Genomic DNA, 25,706 nt, shown 5'->3' with positions numbered 1-25,706 from the left:
TCACTTTCTCCCGGACAACTTCTGCCTTCTGGAGAATTATGGTTAGCTTCCTCATATTCTTTCAAGATAGTAATTTGTAAAAATCTAAATGTTATAGTTTTACAGCGTCAGAATAGCTTTTCAAATTGTCATAGCACAAGAAAAAGGTGTGTTGTCGAACAATGTGGTAGGTTACTGCCCTCTGGCCGTGCTGGGGATGCCTCAGAGCACTGTTCCTACTGCACAGACCTGTTGCAAAATTCCGGGCCCTTTCCCACAGACAAGGCGCATCCGCTGGGTTCCTTCCTCATGTGGGGCTAATGAGCATCTCACTTCCCCATCTTTCACCTCCTTGTTGTGTCAGGGGAAGACTTACTGCCCCACATCTCCCTCCTTTTCCTGGAGCAGTGACTTACTTAGTTCAGGAATAAATTAGAGTCCATGAGTCCACCTCACCCAGGCCCCAGCTACTCACTGTCCCAGGGATGGGGCATATTATTAGCTACGTAGATGGTTAAGATAAAGTCTGTGCACTGTTTAAGCTTACTTACTATTACACAGATTTTAAAACCTATAACATTTTTGGGGGGTGCCTGAGTAGCTCAGTCAGTTAAGCGTCCAATTCTTGATTTCAGCTCAGTTTGTAATCCCACGGTCCTGAGATCAAAGCCGCTCCAGGCTCCCTCCCTGCTCAGCAAGGAGTCTGCTTAGTTCACTCTCCCTTTCTCCCTGGTTGTGCTCGTGCATGCTATCTCTCTCTCTCTCTCAAAATAAATAAATAAATCAATAAATCTTTTAAAAAAAAAAAGACCTTTAACATTTTAAGCTTCTTTTTTTTTTTTTTTAACCGTTTGGAATAATGGCGCCTTCCAAAAAGTATGTATATGCTCAGAATCTTCTGCTCCCTAACCTTACTCTTAAACTACCAGTTAACATGAGCTGACTCACCTGAAAAATGAAGAGAAACCAGGCGAGGAAGAGTTTCTTTTTCAAGCTGTTCTCACACCTTCAGGATTTCCCTAAGAAGATCTTACAGTAATTTTAGAAGTTTTAAATGACAAAGTCCACCCAAAAGTATTCCATACTGATTGGGTTTTCTCCATAGATGGTCATGTTTCTATTAAAAATTAATGCACACATGAGTGTGCACATTTGTGTACACACACAGTTCTGCCGATGGTTATCTGAGCTCACATGCCCCTCAGTATTCTTAAAGGGGTTCGTAAGGCCACCTGGCAGTATTTTCAGTTTAGGAATGAATGACGTGGGCTTGTATCTCTCCACTTGCCCTAAGCCTCCACAAGAGGCTTATTCCCTTATTCCCTATTAATCTTGTTTGGTCTTCTAGAAGGTTTTGTTGAACTCCATTGTCCATTGTTCAGAGACTGAGTTGAATTTCCTGCTAAAAGAGTCAGAGTAGGAAACTAAAGGGCTGGTAGGGGAAATTTTGCTATCTTTGTTCCTGAAAGTAAAAAATATGAACTTCCTTGTAGTGGTAATTTACTGTACCTTAGAATCTTATATAGAAATTGCAAAAACCTCCCAGCCTCCAGAGAGCCTAGAATCTCAGAGATGTCAACCAGACTTTAATTCATGATTTATTGGCTCTTTTCACTTCACTGAACTCTGAATTGCAGTGAAGCTGGAAAAAGAGCCATAATGTTGTGGTGTCTGATGTAGAAGAGACTAGAATCAATAAAGAGCACAAGGAAGTCCTGAATCCATGTGGGAAAGAGCATGACAGTACAGGTCCTCGGTGCAAAGGAGGGAGCCAGAACATTATCCTATTACATTTTCAGCAACAAAGTAATTGTTAGTCCATTCATCTTTTCCTTAAAAATGATTCACATCTTCATGATGGAAAGAGATATAAAGGAAAAATGAAAATGAGCAGACACATTGACTTAGGGGCTCCTAATTCCCTTTGTTTTGATGGTCGAGGCTGCACATCAAGATGATTCTGACCCATGCCGAGACTTTCATTGGCGGGGGTGGGCTAAGGCATTCATTGTGTGGGCTTTCTAACGCTGTCCCCCTGTGCTTGGTTTCTCCAGAGGGAATGGGACCCTGGCACCTCCCCCACTTCCTGTGACCGGGCCAGCGGCCAAGGTGTGTGTGGGGATGCCTGTGAACCGCCAGCAGTCAGACTCTTCAGAGATGGACTCGGATGTGTCCCCCAGCTGCGGTCTCAGCGACCTGAGCGGAGGGGGCAGCCTGGACAGTCGAAGCAGCAGCTCCCGCTCCAGGAGTTTGACTTTGGTGAGTGACTGCTTTCTTTAATGCTCTGGCTGCCTGGTTTTGTGCCAGCCCCCTCCTCTTTGAGGAATATCTTACCTTCTTAGGTTCACAAGCTTGACGTCTCGACATACTTGCTTTGTGGAGTGGCATTTCGTTTGTAATCATCTTAAGATTTGCACAGATGCAGAGCGTTCCACTCAAATCAGATCTCACGCTGTGGCCGGTAATCCGGCTGCTGAGACTCGGAGAGGACCGTGCCTGAAGTCTGTAACCCACCCAACAAAGGCCCACTGCCTTTCAGCTCAAAGGGCTGAAAGGAGGGGTGCCTGGATCGCTCCATCGGTTTGATCATCCAACTCTTGATTTTGGCTCAGGTCATGGTCTCGGGGTCGTGAGATCAAGCCCCACCTCAGGCTCCAAGCTCAGTGCAGAGTCTACCTGAGATTCTCTCTCCCTCTCCCTCTGCCCCTCCCCGCTGCTTATGCTCTCGCTTTCTCTCTAAATCAATCAATCAATAAAATCTTTTTTATAAAAGGGGTTGAGGGGTACCTGGGTGGCTCAGTGGATTAAACATCTACCTTCAGCTCAAGTCCTGATCCCAGAGTCCTGGGATTGAGCCCTGGGGCAGGCTCCCTGCTCAGCCCTCCCTCTCCTCCCTGATCTCTCTCTCACTATCTCTGTGCCTATCTCTGTCTCTCTCTCAGATAAATAAATAAAAATCTTTTTAAAAAGCGAGGGGGGATGTTGAAAGGAGAGAAGCACTTCATGGGGCAAAACCAAATTCCCTTTGAAACCGATTTTTACCTCCTTTGCAAATGTTAAGTGCTATTGTATCCCTTTCTCTCAGGATCCAGGCCCTTATACAGCATCAGAAAGCTTTGGCAACATTTACAGAAAGGGTCTTTAGTTTTTAAGGTGACTCTTCTGCACCCCTTGCCCCTCAAGATACTCATCTTTCAGGAGAGAGACCTTTTTATTCACAGAGGGAAGGACAGGTTAACATTGGGTCCACTGAGAACAGTTTCAATTGTTCATCTCAGTCCCTTGGAGTCGGGGCAGAATTTCCTTCAGATACACTGAGTCCTAAAATTAACCCCAATTGTGCTGGACTTAAGACAACTATATATGGCAAAGAGGGCAGTTAATAGTAATGATAGAGCTTTGTAGACTTCCACTTGACTCTTTTCTTAAACTATCACAGTAGTATGAAATAAATATTATCTAATTTGATTCATCCAAAAAAACCATATATTACAAATTACTCCCTGAATATCTGAGAACCTAGAAAGCCTTAATAAAGGGGAATTGGGGCTGTTTTTTTATTTTTTTTAAAGATTTTATTTATTATTTGACAGAGAGAGACACAGCGAGAGAGAGAATACAAGCAGGAGGAGTGGGAGGAGAAGCAGGCTTCCCACTGAGCAGAGAGCCCAGTGCAGGGCTTGATCCCAGGACCCTGGGATCAAGACCTGAGCCGAAGGCAGATGCTTAATGACTGAGCCACCCAGATGCCCCTGGGCTGCTTTTTAAATTTAGGTTTATACAAAGGACCTATTCAAAGAATATGCAGAGGGGCACCTGGGTGGCTCAGTGGGTTAAGCCTCTGCCTTTGGCTCAGGTCATGATCTCAGGGTCCAGCCCCACATTGGGCTCTCTGCTCTGCGGGGAGCCTGCTTCTCCCTCTCTCTCTGCCTACTTGTGATCTCTCCCTCTCTGTCAAATTTTTTTTAAAAATCTTAAAAAAAAAAAAAAAGAATATATAGAAAAGACAGATGAGGGGTTCCTGGGTGGCTCAGTGGGTTAATCCTCTGCCTTTAGAAATATTAGGTTCAAAGGTGGGAGAGATTACAAATCTTTTACATTTATAAATATCAGGAGGTCAAGGTGGGTAGAGTGAGAACAGCATTAACTGTCTTTGGGGAAGGATTTCTGAGCCATCAGTGTTGGTCTAAATAGGTTTTACAGTGGGTTTGAATAGGTATCAGCAGGACATTCCCCAGTTTACTTATAATTTCTCTGAAATCCAAAAAAACCCCACATTATGCATGTTTCAAGTTGCTTCCTTTTTACTAAGCAGTCTGTATCCTAAGAAACAGCTCAGCATAGTCATAAACACAGCATATTAGTGACAGGCCTGAGTTCAAATTCAAATTCATTGCCTTTGGAACCTGGGAAAGTTAATCAGTCACTGTGTTCCTTAGTTGTTTTCTTCCCGAGTTACAAACAGGGGTGCTGGGATAAGAATTCTTCCCCAGGGTGACTGTGAGGTTGCGCCGGCCAGCACATAGTCCGCCCTTCCTGACGGCAGCCTCCTTGGTGAGTGCCCTCTTAGCTTCCAGGGTGTGTGATTCTGCCTCATCCCGCCCCAGCTTCTGGTGGGATCCATGCTCTCCGTGTCGTGTCTCTGTCTTACCAGTAGTCTTCTGAGTTTTTCCTTCGGCCACTAATGATGAGATGGGAAAGGGGGAATTCCTCTCCCTGCACCGAGCATCTCACACACTTCCTAATTCTGGCGATCTCACTCTGGGGCATCACTTTGGAGTGTACGTCCAGAATGCCTATCCTCCGTGGTTCTTTCCTCTCTGGTACCGTCCTGCAGTGGGACTGTGAGATGCCTGACTCTTCTGTTCCCTGGCAGCGCCCAGCACTGTACCCAGTGGAGCATAATTGTGGGAACAGCATGACAGATTCTGCTTTCAAGAAGTGCACAGTGATTAAAAAAAAAAAAAGTGCACGGTGAAATTATATTCTCAGGATGCGTGCGTGGGTGGGTGTGACCACGTAATCCTGCCACGTGCCCCACTTGGCTCCCTGTTTCTCACTGTCTGTAGGAGGACACATCCCTGTCTTGTTCCAGCACCTTCTATGCAGACCTCTGCTTGCTTGCAGGTGTTTTCCTTTCTGGAAGATTCTCAAGCCGACTTGAGCTGCCATCTGTGTCATCTCACAGTTGTGTGTTCTCCTGAGAGAGCAGCGGCACGCTGAGAAAATTTGGCATTTTGATTAGGACTTAACTTTAATGAAGCACTGCCTTGGCAGCCAGCCCCTTTCACCAGTGAACTAGCCACACCATTCCAAAAACATGTGAACTTTCAGGGAGTCTGAATGTGGAGAGGAGCTCTTTATGTTTTGATTCTACATCATCAGGTCTTTTTATGACTCGTCTTTTTGGAATGAGACTCAACCATAATAGTTTTGCAAACCCTTGCCTCCCTGAACCCCCAGCCTCATGAAAGACTAGTCAGGGACTGTGCTTTCAGGCCTCTACACTGTTTTGTATTCCATGCACCTCTTGGAAGGCTCTTTAAATAAGAGATCACCTAGTTCCGCCTTAGGGAAACATTTCTTTTAAGCAAGGTTATTTTTTAAAAGAAGATAAAACACGAATGCCTGGTGTTAAATGAGAGTATCCTAATGTTCTCAAACACTGGTGGAAGGGTTGCCTGGGTTGTAACAGATCTTTACACAATGGAAACTTTTCTCCTGAGCCAGTGCAAGCTAAAAATGATGCTTCAGTAGGCTTGTTCTGGCTGCCCACATGGCCACCATGATGACCGGGGCTGTTCCAGGAGGGCAGAGGATGTGGTCTTTATTACCAAGAGGATGGTTGTATTGGGATATATACTCTTTTTCTCTTGTAAGGAATTCTGCCTCTGAACACGTTTCAATGAAAGACAGAGCTAGAACGAGACCAGATTAGCCAAATCTTGAAATACTTGAGTAAGAGGATACCTTTTGAACGTGTTTTTTCTCCCCCTCTGGAACTTGAGAAGGATGGCTAAATGCAACGCAAGGCAGCACATATTCACGAAGCTGGGAGGGTGGTTCTAGAAATTTATCCTCAGTCCATGATGCGGATTCAGGATAAAAGTTTCGAGAAGAATCTGGAGACATTCATACATGATAGCTGTTTAAGGGGCAAAGAAAACTTTGGGTGTAGGGTTCCCTATATTCTTAACCCCTTCAAGCTGGGATCTGGAGCACCCATCTCACGAAATGCCCAGGGAAAGATGGCTGCCCCCTGCTGGTGTGCTTGGGTGCCAATGCTGTGTGCGGCCCTGCAGCCTGCAGGCCTCCTGGGGCTTCTTCTAGAAGAGAAAGTGACCACCTGCTTGGAAAGAGTTGGAAACTCTAGCTCTGAAGGGACTTGGTAAGGCACACGCTTCTTTGAGGGCAGATTAGAAGCACCTCGAATCCCCAGGCATACCTTCTGTTCATTTTTATCTCTAACTTGGGGCCAAACAATGATCCAGATTCATTGCCACGTGTTTGGAGATCTCTTATTCAGTGCACGGTCCTGCAACCCTCCCTTCACCCCGAGCTAACAAATGTCAGGGCCCTGCAGTCACAGAACAAGCCTGTGGTCAGGCAGCACTTGTCAGCTCCTGATTACCCCCTTCCTTCTCCAAAGCCTTTGATTGCCTTTTGACCTCACCCATTTGTCATGGAATAAGAAGGTAGAGCAAGCAGTGGTGAGCTCTGCCTGCGTGGCTGGGTTAGGTGAAGTCCGGGTCATACGCGGCAATGGGACACATAAAGGGCCGGGTGATTGCAAGGAATTGGAAATAGAACCTAGGATGGAAAGAAGAAGCAGGAGTGCCTGGCTGGCTCTGTCAGTTAAGCGTCTCCCTTCCACTTGGGTCATGATATCAGGGTCCTGGGAAGGAGCCCCACATCATGCTCCCTGCTCAGTGGGGAGTCTGCTTCTCCTTTGTCCCTTCCCTTGCTCATGTGCGTACTCTCTCTCAAATGAATACATAAAATCTTAAAAAAGACTGGTCGGGCGCCTGGATGGCTCAGTGGGTTGTCTCTACCTTCGGCTCAGGTCATGATCTCAGGGTCCTGGGATCTTTTTTTTTTTTTTTTTTTTTTTAATATTTAAGAGATTTATTAAAGCATCTTATCACAAAGATGGAAAACACATACAAACTGGAAACATGCAACCGTCATCTTCCACAGTCAAAAGTTAAAATGTTATGTATTCTTCCTGTTTTCATAGCTGAGAACTTCAGATCTTATATCCAACTCATTCACCCAGAATATTTAAGTCATTCTTCCTGAAAGTATCCAGGGCAGCAAATAACCAAGATGCAAACTATTATATAAAGAAAGTACGAAGTTAAAAAAGAAAATGTGTAAAGAATACCCCCTCCCCACCCCCCCATTAAAGGCAAACAATGGCACTTTGCTCTTGCTTAACCTAGATTGTCTCCAAAAACTATTAAAATGTATAGACTTAACAAAAAAAAAAAAAAAGACAATAGATGTCCAAAAGGCTTGTTAGTGTTTGAAAATAAATGCTTAAACAAAGGAAAACGTATTTTATATCAAACAAGTTTGAAGAGCCCTGTATTGCAGCATTCTGTAAAATAAACAAGACAAAAAGCTGGTATAGGGTTTATTGACATTATGATCTCAGGGTACTGGGATTGAGCCCCGCATTGGGCTCTCTGCTCAGCAGGGAGCCTGCTTCCTCCTCTCTCTCTGCCTGCCTCTCTGCCTACTTGTGATCTCTGTCTGTCAAATAAATAAATAAAATCTTTAAAAAAAAAAAAAAAAAGACTGGTCAACAATGAACCCATCTTCTTTTCTATACTGGCTCCACTTGCCGGTCAAAGCAGCCATTTTATGACAAAGCACAAATAGCCTTTGTGAAAGTTCAATTCAGTAAACCCCAAAGCCAAACTACCGCTATGGTAGATGATGAGCACAAGGCGGTTTTCAGCCTTGCAGGAACTCCCATTTGGGTGGCATGGAAGGATCTGGGTCAGCACGGCCGGGCTCCGGAGGAGTCTGGGGTGGGGGTGGGGCTCAATGGCTGGCCCACGCCTGGTGAGGGTGCCTCATCTTCGCCAGGACTCCTTCCTGATGCTGCTGGCAGAGGGAAGTTACAGGCCGCAGGGAGCCCAGCGGTGATCCTTGGAAGCCTTGAATCTTCAGATCTATAATCAAAACTGGGTGCACATCTGGTCGCCCACTGGTCGGTTTGTGTCTCTTTCCGGCCAGAAGTACAGGGTTCAGTTAGCGCTGGGGAAACCACCGCAGGGACGCCTAGACCATAATGAAGCCCTTACCCCAGGCTGTGGGGCGCGATGTGTGCACTTCTGCTCTTGGGGTGGGGGTGGTGGGCCACGGTCAGCACAGCACCACAGCCCGTGGAGAACTGCGCAGAGGCCAAGGCTGGTGTGCTTCTCTCTGCCGCCGTTTCCCTTCAGCTGCGGGGGTGGGGGCATCGCTCCTCAGCTTAGGTCAGTGAAGCCCTGCTCAAGTGTCTGGAAGGTCATTTTGATGTGTGAAAAAAGCAAATGCAAGACTCAGTTTGTTAGATGTCTGCCTTCCGCTCAGGTCAGGATCACAGGGTCCTGGGATCGCCCTCACTGGGCCCCCTGCTCAGTGGGAAGTCTGCTTCTCTCTCTCCTATTCCCCCTGCTTGTGTTCCCTCTCTCGATGTCTCTCTCTCTGTCAAATAAATAAATAAAATCTTTTAAAAAAGAAATTGGGATTGGGGCACCTGGGTGGCTCAGTCAGTTGAGCGACTAATTCTTGGTTTCTGTTCAGGTCATGACCTCAGGGTCCTGAGATTGAGCCCCAAGTCAGGCTCTATGCTCAGCACAAGGTCTGCTTCTCTCTCCTCCTGCTTCCCTTCACCCACCCGCTGCACCCAGTCGTGCTCTCTCGCTCTTAAATAAACAAATTTTTTAAAAAATGAAACAAAGAAATTTGACTTCACTGCTGGTTAAGATAATGTGGCAACTCCTTGTGAGGGAGAAAAAAAAACCTATAGAACTCATATCTGTTCTAGACCAAAAAAAAAAAATCATAAACAAGATTATGATGTCTAAAAATATTCTTGAGAAGTTCTCAACTGCCAGTCTCTTAGGTAGGCAGCCTATAGTAAGTATTTGTTTTGGCAGAGTGTGATTTGATGTTCATATTTGCTTTTTTTTTTTTTTTTTAAGTTTCTTTATTTATTTGTCAGAGAGAGTGAGAGAGCACATGAGAAAGACAGCATGAGCAGGTTGGGGGATGGACAGAGGGAAAAGCAGGCTCCCCACTGAGCAGGGAGCCCAATGCGAGGCTTGATCCCAGGACCCTGATATCATGATCTGAGTTGAAGGCAGACGCTTAATCAACTGGGCCACCCAGGTGCCCCAAAACCCCAATTTCTTTGTTTAAACAAGAAACAAAACAAGGGGAGCCTGGGTGGCTCAGTTAAGCTTCCAACTCTTGGTTTTAGCTAAGGTCATGATCTCAGGGTCCTAAGATCGAGCCCCACATCGGGCTCCGTGCTGAACATGGAACCTGCTTGAGATTCTCCCTCTTCCTCTGTCCCTCTCCCCACCCACTGCTTGCAATCTCTCTCTCTAAAATAATAAATAAATCTAAAAAAAAAAAGAAAGAAAAAGAAAAAGCTTCAAAACTTAACTAATTCAGTACTTTTTTAGGTATGTGTTTAGCATGAGTATCTTAGGCTTCCTTGACTTTTTTGTTTAATCAAACAAAGATTTTTTTGTCCTCTCTACATTTTCCCTTGAAATGAAACTCCTGTCTCAAATCTGCACTCCTATAGGCATATCTAGGACTGTTGACAACAGTCAACTGTTGGTAACATTTGCTATAAAAGTCTGTCATCCAGGGGTACCTGGGGATGGCTCAGTGTTTGGGCTCAGGTCATGGTCTTGGTGTTGTGAGTTTGAGCCCCATATCGAGCTCCAAGCTCAATGCAGAGTTTGCTTGAGATTTTCTCTCTCTTTCTCCTTCTGCACCTCCCCCACTCATGCTCTCTCTCTGTCTCTCAAATAAACAGATAAAGTGTTTTTAAAAATAAAACCTTAAAGTCTGTCATCCACCTTATCAGGATATTCCTCTCAGAGCTCTGATGGGACTAGGTAGACATTTCTTCTGTCATCTTCGTGTAGGAGTGGACAGACATCCGCAAGACCAGGACTTTGTCCTCCTTATGGGAGACATATATAGTAGTATCCATTCTGATTACTTTAGTAGATTTAGCATTTGAATTTTCTGGTTCGAATATAATAGAAATTATTTCTGCCCAGTTATAATATACGTATTAGGATAGAAATGTCTGTAATTCTCACAGTCTTGAAGCAAAGTGATATTTCCCTTGGAGACTTACAGACATTACCTGGAGTCAGCATGGCAGGGTAGAATCTGGGTGGGGGGGGAGGTATGGTTTTCTAGAGAGTTCTTGTAGATCTGGAGATTGGTAGCCTAAATTGGTACATTAAAAACACCATTTATAGAGGGGCATCTGGGTGGCTCAGTGGGTTAGGACCCCTGCCTTCGGCTCGGGTCCGTGGGATCGAGCCCTGTGTCGGGCTCTCTGCTCAGCGGGGAGCCTGCTTCCCTTCCTCTCTCTCTGCCTGCCTCTCTGCCTACTTGTGATCTCTGTCTGTCAGATAAATAAATAAAATCTTTTAAAAAAATAAATAAAATAGAAACACCATTTATAGAAAGGGGATTTTAAAAAAATGTTCTGCTGTCAGCTGACTTCCTTGCAAATACTAATACAATTCCTCAATTCCCTTCTTCCAAAGAAAGCTGCTGTTTTCATTTATCTTCATTTCCTATCTACTTAGTTCTTTGGAACTAAGTTAGCAAATGCCACTTCCAAAACCCAACCAGCAAAGCGGGGCCACCACCGCCAGGGTTCCCTCCCTCCTCCACGGGCCCACGAGGCCCCTGCCTTCCTTGTTGTTTTCACTACATGACAGCTCTGTTGAGATAGTCACATACCAGACAGTCCACCCGTTTACCGTATGCACGTCAGTGGTTTTTAGTAGATTCCCACAGTCGGGCAACCATCCTCATAGTCACATTTAGAACATTTTCACTGTCCCCAAAGAAGAAACCCCATGCCCATTAGCAGTCATTTCCATTTCTCCCAGCTCCCGCAGCCCTGAGCAAATGCTCACCTACTCCCTGGCTCTGTGGATTTGCCTTTGCCCCCTGCTTTCCAAGCTCTGCCTCTTCCCCAAGGCCCGAGTCTTCCTCTCGCATCCCTGTCTGAGGGAGGCAGCGCAGGCATCTCCTGGAACAGGAGGAGTAGATAGGAACCCTCTTGCACAAGGCCATGCGCCCCTTTTCTGGCCCTGAATACCGTTCCCCTGCCTGTGACACTGGGGCTTTTCTCAGTTTCTGCCTTCTTTCCTCTCCCAGGTGTAGGCAGAGGGGGCTTCATATGGAGGGCAGCTTCTTATTTGGGGAATTAGGCAGCAGACCGAGACCACAGCTGTTTTTGGCTCTGCCCCTGAGGTCAGCGCTCAAGGCCAGGCTGAGCTCAGAGACTCAGGAATCCACACCAGCCTCCCTGCCAGCCTATACATACTCTAGCCTCTAACTCTGGGGAGAGACCTTGGATGGGTTGGGGATGCAAAAAACTGAGTCTTCCAGGACCCAGTCTTCTGATCTTGAATAAGCATGTGACTAAAAACAGAAATGAATAGGATAAAACAAAAAAGCAAGAACAGACTAGGTCTTGTCTTAGCCACTCTACTGAGTAGTTGTATGACCCTTGGGGTCACTTCATTGGCCCAGAGCCCAGTGTTCACATCTTCCAGTGAGGGAGGTGGGCTGATTGATCTGTGTGTTGTGTCTTTCAGACTGTGGGTCCCACAATCTGTCCTAGAACACAGAATGGTTGTGTAGGAGCTGCCCTTTCTAAGCCCATTTTTCAAATGAAAACTTACGCTGGGATTTCTTGTTCTGAGGTTAGATTAGACCCGTGGGAGTTATTGGGGCACCTGAGTGGCTCAGTCGTTAAGTGTCTGCCTTCAGCTCAGGTCATGGTCCCTGGGTCCTGGGATCGAGCCCCGCATGGGGCTCCCTTGCTCAGCAGGGAGCCTTCATCTCCCCCTCCCTCTGCCTGCTTCTCTCTCTCTCTCTTTCTCTCTCTCTCTGTCAAATAAATAAATAAAACATTAAAAAAAAAAAAAAGACCCATGAGGGTTATATACTGTGGTCATACTTTCTGCCCCTCGCTCAGTATGGGAAGTTGGCATGTGTCTTAAGCTGAAGGTGTAGTTGCAGGCCAGCTGCCCATTTAATTCTGTTGTCTGTATGCCTAACCAACGTAGATTATCTAAAATTCTTGTGCATAGCCCTCCTGAAACACTGAGTTGGGAAAGGAGAAGTAGGAGGAAGAGGGTAGAGAGCATTAATTTATTTGTAGACATTTTGTTTGGTTATGGCTGTTATCATCATTTCGTCATCCTAACAATATCCGTGATGGTTGTAATTATTAACTACGGGGACTTTTGTTATGCTAAGAGCCCTAATGATTTTTAGACTTGGAGGTTTTTTTCCCTCCAATTACTGAGCTAAGCCACTCTGCATGGATAGGAGAAACATTTGAAATGCTTTCTGGTGAGTCTGGGAAAGGAGGAGAGTTAAGAGCGTGTGTGCTAAATGGTTGGGGGACAGGTTGGTCTGGCAGGAATAAGGTGTGTAGAGAAAAGATGAGGCAGGAATGCCCTACACCATCCATGGTGACCCTCCAGATGATCCCACCAGTCTTCGAAGAACTCTAGAAAAATCACAAAATGAATGGCGTCACCAATTTCATATGAAGCTTCCCTGTTCTGGTTGCTAGAGGGACAAAGTAGTCAGATGTGGTAAAGAGACAGCTGATGCTTTGTTCACAGTGACAGGATAGCCTGTAAACTCTGTGGGTGGTCCGGGGGGCTGGTGATCAGATATATGAGGCTTCTCTTTAAGTGTGATGTCTAGTAGAGCTGGAAAGCTGGATAACGAACAACTATAGTAGAGAATTTAAATGAGGAGATGATTCTACATTTTATATCTCTCTGAAATCCCACCTCCTCCTTTCTCTTCCCATCACCCTTGCTCTAGTTTAGGTGACCTTGAAGTCTCGTCCAGATTGCTTCCCACATCCAATATTTCCCGCATGATAGCCAACATGATCTCTGAAACACAGATCTACCTACCCCGTGTCCCTTTGTGTTTGAATCTCACCCACTTCTTTCACATTATTAGCAGATATTATTTCCTTGCCAAAGTGTTCCAGGTCAGACCACTTCCCCAAACGTGTGAATTGACACCCATTTCCCTAATAGGAAAGTCACCTCATTGCAACCATTTCCAGACTCTGAAGTAACTACCTCTTTTCTTATCTAAAGCCCTCATTAGATGGTCAGTTAGACTTTTGTTATATTTACATTGCCTGATGCTTAGTAGATGCTCAAATATTTGAATGTATGATTCAGTAGATGTTATGGAGAAGGCTGGAGGTGTGGTGGCATGGGAGGTGTGGTCACCATGGAGGGTAGGTAAGATGTGACTATCCAGAGACAGGCACTGCTGACATGAAAACAGGCATAGGAGATGGCAGGTGGTATGATGTGTACACAGCAAGATTTGGCAGACCACAGCCTACAGGCCAACTCTGGCCCCCTACTTGTTTTTGTAAATAAAGATTTATTGTAACAAGGTAGGCTTTTTCATTAACACACTGCCTATAACTTACACACTACATGGACAGAGTTGAGTAGTTGTCACCATAAAGCCTGCAAAGCCCAAAATATTTACTCCCTGCCCTTACAGAAAAAGTTTACCACCCCTAAATAGAGTAGAAAGGGCAGAGTGGTAGGAGATGAAATGTGAAAAGTAGGTAGGGCCAGATCCTGAAATTCTCAGAATAAAGTGTAAATTCTTTAGTCACATGTTATGTTAGATGATCATATTGGGGGTTTTATTTTTATTTTTTTAAAAGATTGTATTTATTTGTCAGAGAGAGAGAGAGCGAGCGAGCGCACAAGCAGGGGGAATGGCAGGCAGAGGGATATGCAGGTTCCCCACCGAGCAAGGAGCCCAACGTGGGACTCGATCCGAGAGCCCTGGGATCATGACCTGAGCCAAAGGCGGACGCTTAACTGACTGAGCCACCCAGGCATCCCTGTGCTGGGTATTTAAAAACCCATTTCTCTTTCCCTTGGTCCAACACTCAATAGAAAGTACTCAGTCAGGAACACCTGGTGCACATGTTCCCTCATGGTACCCTGCCCCTCTTCTAATGCCCCTTACCCTGACCAAGTTCTTAGAGGAAATATTGAAGCTCTCAGGGAGTGTCTACTGCTAGGTCTGCAGACTGATAAAATTACACAGATAAAGTTAAAATGAACCTGCTCTCATTTCAGCTGGAGAAAAAGTATTCTGAAATTCTGTCTTCTCCCGCACCCCAAAAAAAAAAAAATCTCAGGAAAGGTGGAGCAAAAAGATAAGCTAGGAACTAAAATTAAAATCTTAGGGCAGGCACATTGTTTTATAAGTTGACATTTTAAAAAGAAGGGTATACAAAACCCGATCACAAAGAAAGGAAAATGACAAGCCAGTCTGTCTTGTGAATACACAGATGCCGAAATTCTAAGCAAAGTATTAGCAAATCAGATTCAGTGATGTATAAGAAAGATAACATCACAACCAGACTGGACGTGTTCCAAGAATGCAGGGTTGGTTTAATATTTGAAAATCGGTCGTTGTAACTCAGTGCATTAGCAGAATAAAAGAGGAAAAGTATACCATCCTGTGTCCTCAGCCTCCTCAGCCAGATCATTCTTTCTGTGGGGAGCTGTCTGGTGCCCTGTGGGCTACTCTACCCGCTAGAGGCCAGTGACACCCACCCAGTCGTGATAACCAAAAGTGTCTCCACACATTGCCAAGTGCCCTGTGAAGGGTAACAGCACCCCCAGCTGAGTATCATTCTAATATGTAAAGAAAATGATTTGACAAAATTCAAAACCCATTCATTATATTAAAACCAACATGCTCAGCAAATTAGGAATAGAAGAAATCTTTCTTAATCTGATGGAAAGCATTTTTTTTTTTTAATCTACAGCAGGGGTGCCTGATGCTCAGTTGGTAGAGTGTGGGACTCTTGATCTCAGGGTTGTGAGTTTGAGCCCCATTTTGGGGGTTGACTTTACTTAAAAATAAGTAAGAATACAAACAAACAATAAAATTTAAAAAAAAGAAAACCCTATGTCAAACATTATACTTAATAGAGAAATATTGAAAGCTTTCTCTCTGATACTGGGACCAAGACAAAGATATGCCACTTGTATTCAGCCGACTTGAGAACACAGCCAGATAAGGCAAATGAAAAAATGGAATAGGACGTGAGCAGAATGGAAGGAGGAAAAAAAAAATCTCTCATTTGCGGACACCATTGTGTGTGTAGAAGATTGAAAAGAATCTACAAATAAATTGCCAGGATTACACAGCAAATTGTTTGAATTTATTTATTACAAGATCAGTGTACTTTATATTTCTATATACCAACAGCAATTAGAAAAAATTTTGAGTGACGCCATTTAGGGGCACCTGGCTGACTCAGTCAGTGGAGCATTCAGCTCTTATCTCCAGGTCATAAGTTTGAGCCCCACGTTGGATGTAACATTTACTTAAAAAAAAAAAAACCCTAAAAATTAAAAAAAAAAAAACTTTTTTAAGTGACAACATTTATATTAGCATCAAAAAAACATCAAATACCTAAGAAGACATATAATGACAACTGCATAAAATCTCAGACTGGAAACCCCAAGACATTTTTGAGGAAAGTTGGAGAACGAAATCAGTGCCTAGCCAACGTTAGTGCATCAGTATTTCCCAGAGCATATGTTAACGCACAGACCCAAGGCCCTTAATGCTTTAGATTCAGCCCATCTGAGGTAGGGCCCAAGAATTTGTAGTTCTAAGTGCTGTGCTGAGTTCCTATGGTTGCTGGTAAAGGCCCACAGCTCGAGAGCCACTAATTAAATAAAGGAGGATGTATACCATATTTGAGGATTCAAAAAACATTGGAAAATTCAGTTCTCCTCATTTGAGGAACTTCTGTATAGTTCCAAAATCCCAGCAGAGGTGTGTGTGTATCTGGGTGTATGGGAAACTGACACGCTGAATCTAAGATTTACATGGACATAAAAAGGGCCAAAAGAGCTAGCACAGACTTAGAGAAAACCTGGAAGGCTTTTAAACTGCCAGATAGTGAGACTTGTAATTAAAAGTGTTTAAGGCGCGTCTAGGTACCTCCGTTGGTTAAGCATCCGGCTCTTAGTTTCAGCTCAGTACATGATCTCGGGATCATGAGATGGAGCCCTGTGTTGGGCCCCACACTCCGCACGGAGTCTGCTTGAGATTCTCTCCCTCTGCCCCCACCCCTGCTCTCTTTCTCCCTAAAATAAATAAATACATCTTTTAAAGTAAATAAATAAAAATTAAAAATGGACAGTGGATTGAATAGACATTCTTCCAAAGAAGGTATCCAGATGGCCAGCAGACACAAAACGATACAAGCATCAGTCATCATCAAGGAAATGCAAATCAGAACCGCAGTGAGGTATCGCCTCACCCCTGCCAGAAGGAGTAGTACCAAAAAGATAAGAGATAACAAGTGTTGGCGAGGATGTGGAGAAAAGGGAGCCCTCATGCACTTTGGGTGAGCGTGTAATAGTTGCAATATTATTTACAATAGTCAAGATACGGAAGCAACCTGGGCTCCTGGGTGGCTCGGTCAGGTTAAGTGTCTGCCTTCAGTTCAGGTCATGATCCCGGGGTCCTGGGATAGAGCCCACGTAAGGCTCCCTGCTCAACAGGGGGCCTACTTCTCCCTCTGCCCCTCAGCCCCACCCTACCCCTGCTCACGCTGTCTCTCACTCACTCTTTCTCTCAAATAAATAAAATCCTTAAAAAAATAGAACTGCTTAATTGGTATATGAATAGACAAGTAGACAGGTAAGAGAATTGATAAACAGACCCAACACGTGGACTGTCACCTGACATACAACCAGGGGGACCTATAGGGGAGAAAGGATGGTCTTTCCAAGGCCTGGTGCTGAAACAATTGGGTGTCAGTTTAGAAAACAGTGAACCTTGACCACACCATACACAGATGTGAGTCATTCCAGACCCACTGTAGCCCTGAATCGCGGGAGCCTTGCCAACCGGGATGCCCGTCCAATTGCTAGCGAATAGCAGGGAGCAGCCGGTGAATAGCAGAAGATATTCGCAACAAATATATCCAACAAATGATGTCTGGCTAGTACTGTATTTTTTTAAAAGACAACTTGATAGAAAGCGGAACAGGTGGCACTTCATAGGAGAATCTCCAAACAGCCAGTGAAGTATTATGCGGAAAAACAAAAACAAACACACAACACTGTCTTCTTGGGAGTGGATGGAAAGTCCCAATGGGATGCTGGCCCACGCCTGCCGGGGAGGGAGAGTCAGAGGCGGGAGCCCACCAGGGAAGAGCACGTGAGACAGCTGTCTGTCTGTGTCTACCAAAGCACATGCATGTCTGTGACCCAGCCCATGCCATTCTGTCTGTCTGGCCACCGAACCCGGCTGCAGACTGTCCCCTTGCCCGGAGTCCTCCTGTCTTCGGGATTAAACTAACAGCCAAGGCAGCTTGAGAAATTTGCACGTCTTCTTGGTTTAATCATACCAAAAACAAATGCCTTAAACGGTCTCTAAATTTGTGAAGCCCTCAGGCCCTTCCGTGGGCGGCCGGGAGTCAGAGGCTTTGGGTGGGCGAGCATTTGTCATTACCTCTCAGATCCCAGTGTGAAAAGCATTCTCTTGCACCACCGAGGTCAACCAATTTTTTTTTCTTTTTTCTTTTCTTTTAAGCCCAGCATGGGGCTTCAACTCAAAACCCTGATATCAGACCTGAGCTGAGAGCAAGAGTCAGATGCTTAGCCGGTGGAGCCACGCAGCCGCCCCACCCTGGTCGGCTCTTAATCCCATTTGTGTCTACCACTTTTTCTGTTGTTTTATCAAAGTTTGCACTCATAGAGGGTCAAGCAGTTTCATAGGGTTATGAAAACACCCTCCTCCCATTTCCTACTCACTAGAAGACGTGACTTTTTTCTTTAAGATTTGTTTATTTACTTGAGAGAGGGAGCAAGCCAGAGAGAGAGAGTGCATGAGCACAAGTGGGGGGAAGGGCAGAGGGAGAAGAAGACTCCCCGCTGAGTGGGGACCAGAGGCAGGACTCCACCCCAGGTCCCTGAGATCATTATCTGAGCCAAAGGCAGCCTCTTAACCCACTGAGCCACCCAGGCGCCCCTAGAGGACACAACCTTTAACACACCCTGTTTCTTTGTTACTTACCTTTATCCTCCTTCCTCTGCCGCTGTCTACCTTTTACTATGTGTCCCATCAGTATTTCTTGTGTGGAGTAAATATTAAATATGCATATATTTAAGTCAAATTGAGACAGCTTCATTTTTCTATCTGCATCTTTTTCACTTAGCTTTAAATTCTTTTGAAAACACAGTTTATAACATTCCATCCGTGAACGTGCCTCGATGTGTTTAACTACACCCTTATTGTTGGACATTTTGTGGTTTCTTATTTTGCTTGTTTTCTTGCTACTGTGAATACAAATATAACTCATATATCTGTGTGTATAGATGCTTATTACTGTAGACAAATAGATTCGTAGACATATGCCTTTTCTCATAACTTCAGTTTTCTGTGGTTAATAACTGTCCGAGTTTTATTTGCTTGTTTCACGTTCTTCCCCTTCTGGCGTGCTCTGAACTAGACTGGTTGTTCACTGCACCGCTGACATCCTGGGAATGTCACTGGCCTCCTGGGATTCCCTTTGGCTTTCTCTCATGCTCTCTTGGGCCCCAACTCCCGTGTCTTTTCTTGGTTTCCTCCCTTGAGCAGCCACACCTACCCCACCACCCTGAGAAAGGCGTACGTGGGAGATCCATTGTGTAGTCCTCACGTGTCTTAAAAGCCTCTTTATTTTATCATCACCGTAATTTGGTTAGGCATAAAATTCTAGTTCTCAGTTCACTCAGAATTTTGAAGGAATCCTGACGTTTTCTTCTTGCTTCCAATGATATCACTGCTAAGAAGTCTATTGCTATTTCAATTCTTGGTCTTTTGTTTTGTGACCTGATTTTCACTCTGGGAAGCTTTTGGGATCTTGGTCTGTGGCATCCTGAGATTTCAGTCTGTTTTGTTTTTGTTCATTAGGTTGTCCTCATGGTGACTTTCCACCATGCAAACTCTGGAAACTCAGAGCCTTCAGTTCAGTGACCTCTCCTTGAATTCTCTTACTTATTTATTTTGATACTTTCCCCTCTACTTTTCTGATTTATCTTTTGGGAGCCTCATTATCAGATGTTGGCCCTCCCATACTTATCCTCTAATTTTCTTGTCTTCCTTCTTTTTTTTTTTTTTTTTTTAACGTCTATTTGTTTTACTTTACTCGTTTCTCTACTTTCTCTTGTAGGCTTTGATTTCATTTTTCAGTTCTGTTGTCCTGGTGTTAATTTATAAGAGCTGTTTTTGGTCCTCTGGGTTTTTTTTTAAGAGCATCGTATTCTTTTTTTTTTTTTTTAAGATTTTATTTATTCATTTGACAGATAGAGATCACAAGTAGGCAGAGAGGCAGAGAGAGAGAGAGAGGAGGAAGCAGGCTCCCCGCCAAGCAGAGAGTCTGATGCGGGGCTCGATCCCAGGACCCTGGGAACATGACCCGAGCTAAAGGCAGAGGCTTTAACCCACTGAGCCACGCAGGCGCCCCAAGAGGATCATATTCTTGACGGGTTCAGTGTCTCCTCATCTCTCTGAGGGCATTCATAGGCATTGTTTAGAAATTGTCATCAGTTCTCCATAGTTTGTTTTTGTTAAGTGCTTTCTTTTTTATTTGTTCAGGTATGTCTTTCCTGATAAAGGTTTTTCTCAGCCGCTCGCTGATCCTTCTGCGTGTGCACATATTTACGAGAGGAGGTTGAAAAGCTGATTAGAAATTCTGTGTGGGGTTTGTTGACTGTGGTCTTCATCTGTAGGGAGATCGTGTTGAGCTGCTCTGTTGGGGAACCCGTGGGGCCGATCCCTTTGGACCCTTGGACATTCAGATACCCCAGGGAACATTTCCAGGTTTCTGTCCCTAGAGCATCTGTTTGGCTTCATTTACTCCCTGTTTCCATCACGACCAGCTCTGCTTCAAATCCCTCTCTTACCTTCTTTTAAAAAAAAAAAAAAAATCTAGTTTCCTGCTAGGGTGCCTCATTCCTGCTGAACCAATTCTGCTCTTTCCACCGTCCACTTGCTGCCACCCCTTCCAGAACTGCTTTGTACCTCCAGTGCCTGAGCAGGGATGGGGGACTGAGGGGAGAGTCCCCTGTCCTCAGCAGGCTGGTCCCTGGCTTCCCGCAGCTGCTGGCTGAAACTCAGCTTCCCTGGGTCTTCCCTGGAGTCACACCTGTCCTGCTGCCGCCTAACTTCCCACATTTTGTGGCTGCCGTCTCCTTTCCTATTATTTTTGTCTTTGTGATTTGTGCCTTTAAAACAAATAATAAATCCCATTGTTTTAGAGAGGTTTCCGGTGGAAGACGACATAAATACGTCCATCCATGTCACTCTCTTTGACCAGAGCTGTCCCCCGCTGCTCTTGGGGAAGACCTCTGAGAGCAGTCAGTTGAGAACACTGGTCCAAGGAGGTTTGAAGGATTTTTTATTTTTCTTGTCATTGGCTCATCAGGAACCATAGGCTAGAGCCTGTAATAGGTTCTAAGACGCTTTCTTGGCTACAGCTTCTTGGCAGTGTTCTTTTACATTCAGGTAAAATAGGGAGGGACACGTTGATCTATGGGACCTCCCGAATGGCAGACTCTCCCCAACAGGAACTCTGAGGGGGCTCTGGATCCTATCGGGCGCTGGGTGCACATCCCGACTTTGTCTTGTTTTCTCTCTTGAGCAAAATGACTGTTTGTTTTTTCCCTTTTATTCCCAATCCCCACACCTGTCGTACAGGATGACGAGAGTCTGAAGTACCTGACGCACGAGGAAAAGGATGTCATCCTGTTTTTCGAAGAGACCATCGATTCCCTGGAAGACGACTTTGAGGAGCAAGTCCTGTGTGACGGCCACTCTCCGGGGTCTCTGGAAGAGCGTGCTTCTGGTCACTCAGAGCCGGGAGAGGTGATCGACTTAGTGCAGCCAGCACCAGAGGTGGGAGAACCGGAGTGCCTCCCGGCTGGGACAGCAGCAGCAGGTGAGGATGTCCCCTGTGTGTGGCCAGAAATGATGCTGTGGGGCTCATCAGGTTTTTGCAGGGTAGAAGCATGGTCTCGATAGTTTGAGTGTCCAGCCCAGCAGATGCTTTCATAGCGTATTAGGAGACAGCCTCTGAAGGGAGTTTCCGAAAGGGCCAGGATAAAGAATGACACTAGCTGGCCACATGAATCAATTCTTCTGTGAAGGAAAGAAGGAAGGAGAAAGGAGGGAGAAAGAAGGTAGGGAAGGAAGGGAGGAAGGAAGGGAGGGAGAGAGAGGGGAAGGGGAGAGAAAGAAAATTGGAAATGGTGTAACATTTCATTCTACAAAGAAAACAGACAAGGTACTTATATTTTAGCCCTTGGGTTTGATCTCAGATTTTGAGCAATCTTATACCCTTGTTTCTCTAGCATGAGACTTTTCAAAGTAGGAGTATTTGAACTGAGAAGTCTGCTTGTTCAGGAAAACAGGAAAAGAGCAGACAAGAGTTTGGCTCAGCATCTAGTAGGTTGTGGGTTTGTAGGTTTGCTTGATTCCGGGTGGCCTCCAAGGAGAGGCATGAATTTTGTCTTTTGAATCCTGCGAGAAGACCAGACAGGATGGACGAGGTGGGATTGTCTGGCACTGTTCTTCCTGATTGGAAAAGATCCTTGAAATAAACTTCGGCAAGGAGATGAGGATTGGAAGGATGAGGGAGAAACAGAAGGGAAAGTGTTTTGGCTCTTACTACAAAATACTGCCATTTGCCACAAGCCTCTAGAAATATATTTTCTATCGTGCGCGCACGTGTATGTGCATGCGAGCTATGTGCGCAGGGCTGGGTGTTACACCAGATTTCACAGACTGGGGTTCTCGGCTCCAGTGTGGAGCTTTGCCTGTAGCCATGTCAGCAAAGAGACTGAATAAGAATTTCCCGTTTTTATCACACTTCTTTGAAGCATACTTCCTAACGTTAACTTGAACCTGCTCATCCTTTAAAAATGCCAGATTGTAGACTAGTGCCAAGGGAAACACTCACCGAGAGAAAGCCGCCCTGCCCACCCGTCTCTACCATGACATTCTCAGGGCAGTGGCAGTTGCCTTCTCCGGCAGGTGCTGTGTGAGAGTCTGAGACTAGGAACAAAAAGATGCGGCGCGCAGTTCTGCCACGAGGGACAGGTGTGTGGATGTAGGTGCCCACGGTGTTGGGTGGCCTGTGATCCACATCTGTTAAGGACATCGTAAAGGCTCAGAGGTGTATTGAGTTTGACCCAGGGCATCTGACACAACCAGCTGGTCTTCATCTAGAAAAACCTGATGCGGGGGTGCCCCCCAACCTTTCCGCCTCCATTTCCCCTCAGCAACACCCGCTCCTGAGGTGGGTTGTTATTCTGTCCTGGCCCACACCTCCTTAGAAGACCACATGCTCCGTGTGCATCCCAGGGGCTGAGCCTTCAGACTGGCATCTTCTACCGTCCCTGACCCGTCATGCCTTTTCATGACGTGGTGGTGAGACTCACGGGGGAGGTTCTCCTTTGCTGGGCCAGGGAGGTTAGCTGACAGGATGCTGACATTGCTGCTGATGTTGGCTTTATGTCCCTTGGACACCCTCATGAATCCAGTGGGAAGGCAGTGGGATGCATTGATTTTTACCTAACATGGTACCTGATGAGGATTCTGCCTCCTTTTCAGGGACTGGCCCTGTTGGGAAGGAAGACGTTCCTGTCCTTGAGGGCAGGAAACCAGAAGCTGGGGATCCTCCCTCGCCAGACCCAGCAGCTCCTGCCCCTCCTGTGCCGCCCTCCCAGCCTGTGGCCACAGCAGCCGCGCCCTCTAGGAAAGAGCTGCTGGCCACGGCTCCCCCCTCAGAGCACCCCAAACTGCCCCGCTCTGTTCCCACTCCCCTGGTAATCGCTCAGAAAATGTCTGAGAAGGTGGCAGGGAATGAAGGGCTTCTGCCTGCGTCCCCCTCCAAGGAGAGCAAGCCAGGGGACTGGAGGACACTGCCTTCGGGGGCCCCTCGGCATGGGGACCCTTTCCTGTGGCACAAACACACAGCCCAGCCCGCGCCCAAGATCCACCGCTTCCCCAGCAACATCAGCGTGACCAACAGCGCGGGGAAGGAGTTCAACAAGACCATCTCCAAAGCAGCTGTCAACGTGCAGGAGCGGAAGGCCCGGGTCTTGGCTAACATCAATGGGGTCTCTTTCCTGGCCGCGGGGGAGGTGGAAGACCGGGCCCCCAGGGCTGAGGTTGCCGAGCTAGGGACACGTGGCCAGAGCAAGCCAGGCCCCATCCACGATGCCGCGTCCACACGGGTGGGCAGCCACACGGGCACTCTGCAGTCCAGAGGCGTGCAGACGGAACAGTGCCTGCCATTGGCCAATGGCTTCCAGAGCATCCACGACGTCCTGAAGAGTGAGCCCAGTGCCTTCGTCTCAATGGGGAAAACTGTCACCTTCCGTCCAGACCCGGCACTGGCCGGCAAACTTGCACGGCAGAATGTCAGCAGGAGCCTTTACGAGCACCGGCAGCCGGACTGCAGCCAGGATGCCAGGAAGCGGTCAGGGTCGCTGCCCAGGGCTGTTGGATTCAGGCCCCAGGGTATCACTGTCCAGTTCTCCGGTCGCGGCTCCACGGAGGAGGCCCGCCGGGAGGCCCTGCGCAAGCTCGGCCTTCTGAAGGAGAACTTGTGATGGAGCATGGGGTGGGGCTGGAGAGGCAGGATGGCCAGGCCCATGTGGCCTAACACAGATGTGCCCGTGTGAGGAGCAGTGGCCACGGTCCCAGGGCTATGCCCTGTGGAGGACAAGAGATGACCGGTGCCAGGACTCCACGGTCCAGGCGGAGGGAGTGGGGACAGGAATTGTGCCCGACTCCGCTGCCAAGTCCGAGCAGGGCGATCCTTCTGGGAGAGTCCGGCCTCCTATCTTGTCTTCCTTTTTCCTGGAGTTCAAAGAAGAGCCCTGAAAACCCTAAAGGCCATATCTTTTTTTTTTCTTTTTTTTTTTTTTTTTGGATTTAGAAGGAAGGGGATTGGATCTGATCTGTTTATTCTTCAGTCTCTGATCTAGACTCTTATCCCAAGGAGGGACACCCAAGGCATTTAGATCTCTTACACTTAGTTATCCATGAAAGGGATTGCCTCTTCCTTTTCTGAGAAAATAAAACAGAAATGCCCGTTCAATCTTTATAACATCTCAGAGCATTATCCTTGGTTTTTCTGTTTGTTTCTCAGGGGTAAATGTTGGTGTATTGGCCCTAGATGTGCCTTTGTTTCTGGATATAATTTGGTGTACCCATGTGTGGCTTTGGGTTTTTAAAAAATTGAATATTGAAATGAACCCTTCAGAGTATGATTTACTGTAATTTTGAGTTACAGGAATGGAATGGGAAGGCTGGATTTGGAAAAGGTGGTAATTTTCAGTAAGCAAGTCCCATCAGACTATGGGGGCTTTGTCACTGGGAGATGTGGGTGAGCATGTATGGTGTATATACCTGTCTGTAATGTGTGTTTATGGAAACTTGTGTTCACACGTACATACCTTCATGAGTCCACATCCACAAACGTTTTAAGACCCTATCATGTAACTACAGGATGTAAGCCCTTCCTACTCTCTCGATGGACGCAGCCGTCCCAGCTACAATGGGAGAGAGAGAGACTGGAACCTTCAAGGACACATCTCCATCATCTCCATAATCAGAGTGCTTCTTACTCACCCATGGGTCACTCTGTACCCAGGGAAGGTAATATTTCAAGTAGGCTTCCAGAGAAGCACGATAGTTCTTTTTTTTTTTTCTTTTTTTAAGTGAAGAACGTTTTTAAGGATGTAACCCCTAATTTTAACCTGATTTCAATTTATCACCCAATTTTACTTGTGCGTGTTGCAAGGTAGCTAGTGAACCGAAGGAAACGAAAACATTCCTGAGATCCCTCTTGTTCTGTGAGCAAGATCTCAGGATTAGTTTTAAAGGGGAACGAAACCCCAGCAAGCTAGGTTCCACAGTACTGAGCACTGCTTTTCTCCCAGACTGTGTGTTACATGCTGAGTTGTAGCCACAAGCATGTTATTATTAAAACTATTTAAGGCTGGAGTCTTAAGCCTCTAAAAATAGACTGGGAAGGGCCCCAGCTGCAAGTCACGCCCTTTTGTTATTATGTCTCAGTGAGTGTCACAGACTTGGTTGCCTCCTGTTGAGTATTATTTAAATTAAAACTTTTAAATGTGCCGTAAAGCACATCTTTCGTAGTGTTCAATTTGCCTTGTAAGTTACATAAACTGTCAATTTTTCCTTAGAACTACAGTATTTAGTGTCTCATCCAGCCTATGTCCTCCTAAAATAATCTTATAGATTCTCGATGGTCTTAATTTAAATAGGTGCTTTGATTTTACAGGTTTTCAAAATAGTTTTTATTGTGTTCTTATTTATGTTGGATTTTGTTTGAAGAATTC

The 25,706-nt window shown here is 45.9% G+C and overlaps 1 protein-coding gene across 2 annotated transcripts in view; it reads left to right on the top strand.

Annotated features, from left to right (window-relative positions):
• The window catches only part of PROSER2 (proline and serine rich 2), a 41,799-nt gene extending 17,538 nt beyond the window's left edge, over nucleotides 1-24,261 (top strand). For both annotated transcript variants that reach the window (XM_032837815.1, XM_032837816.1), the window contains exons 2-4: nucleotides 2,034-2,238; nucleotides 21,031-21,271; nucleotides 22,945-24,261. In XM_032837815.1, coding sequence (XP_032693706.1) covers nucleotides 2,101-2,238; nucleotides 21,031-21,271; nucleotides 22,945-23,948 — 1,383 coding nt within the window. In that variant the 5' untranslated portion in view covers nucleotides 2,034-2,100 and the 3' untranslated portion in view covers nucleotides 23,949-24,261. The remainder of the gene's footprint in view (nucleotides 1-2,033; nucleotides 2,239-21,030; nucleotides 21,272-22,944) is intronic.
• Nucleotides 24,262-25,706: the final 1,445 nt, after the last annotated feature.

The sequence above is a fragment of the Lontra canadensis genome, unplaced genomic scaffold, assembly GCF_010015895.1.
Source record: "Lontra canadensis isolate GAN:19392208 unplaced genomic scaffold, GSC_riverotter_1.0 scaffold100, whole genome shotgun sequence".
Lineage (NCBI taxonomy): Eukaryota > Metazoa > Chordata > Mammalia > Carnivora > Mustelidae > Lontra > Lontra canadensis.
The sequence above is the reverse complement of the archived record's forward strand: the minus strand, read 5'-3'. Positions and strand labels throughout refer to the sequence as shown.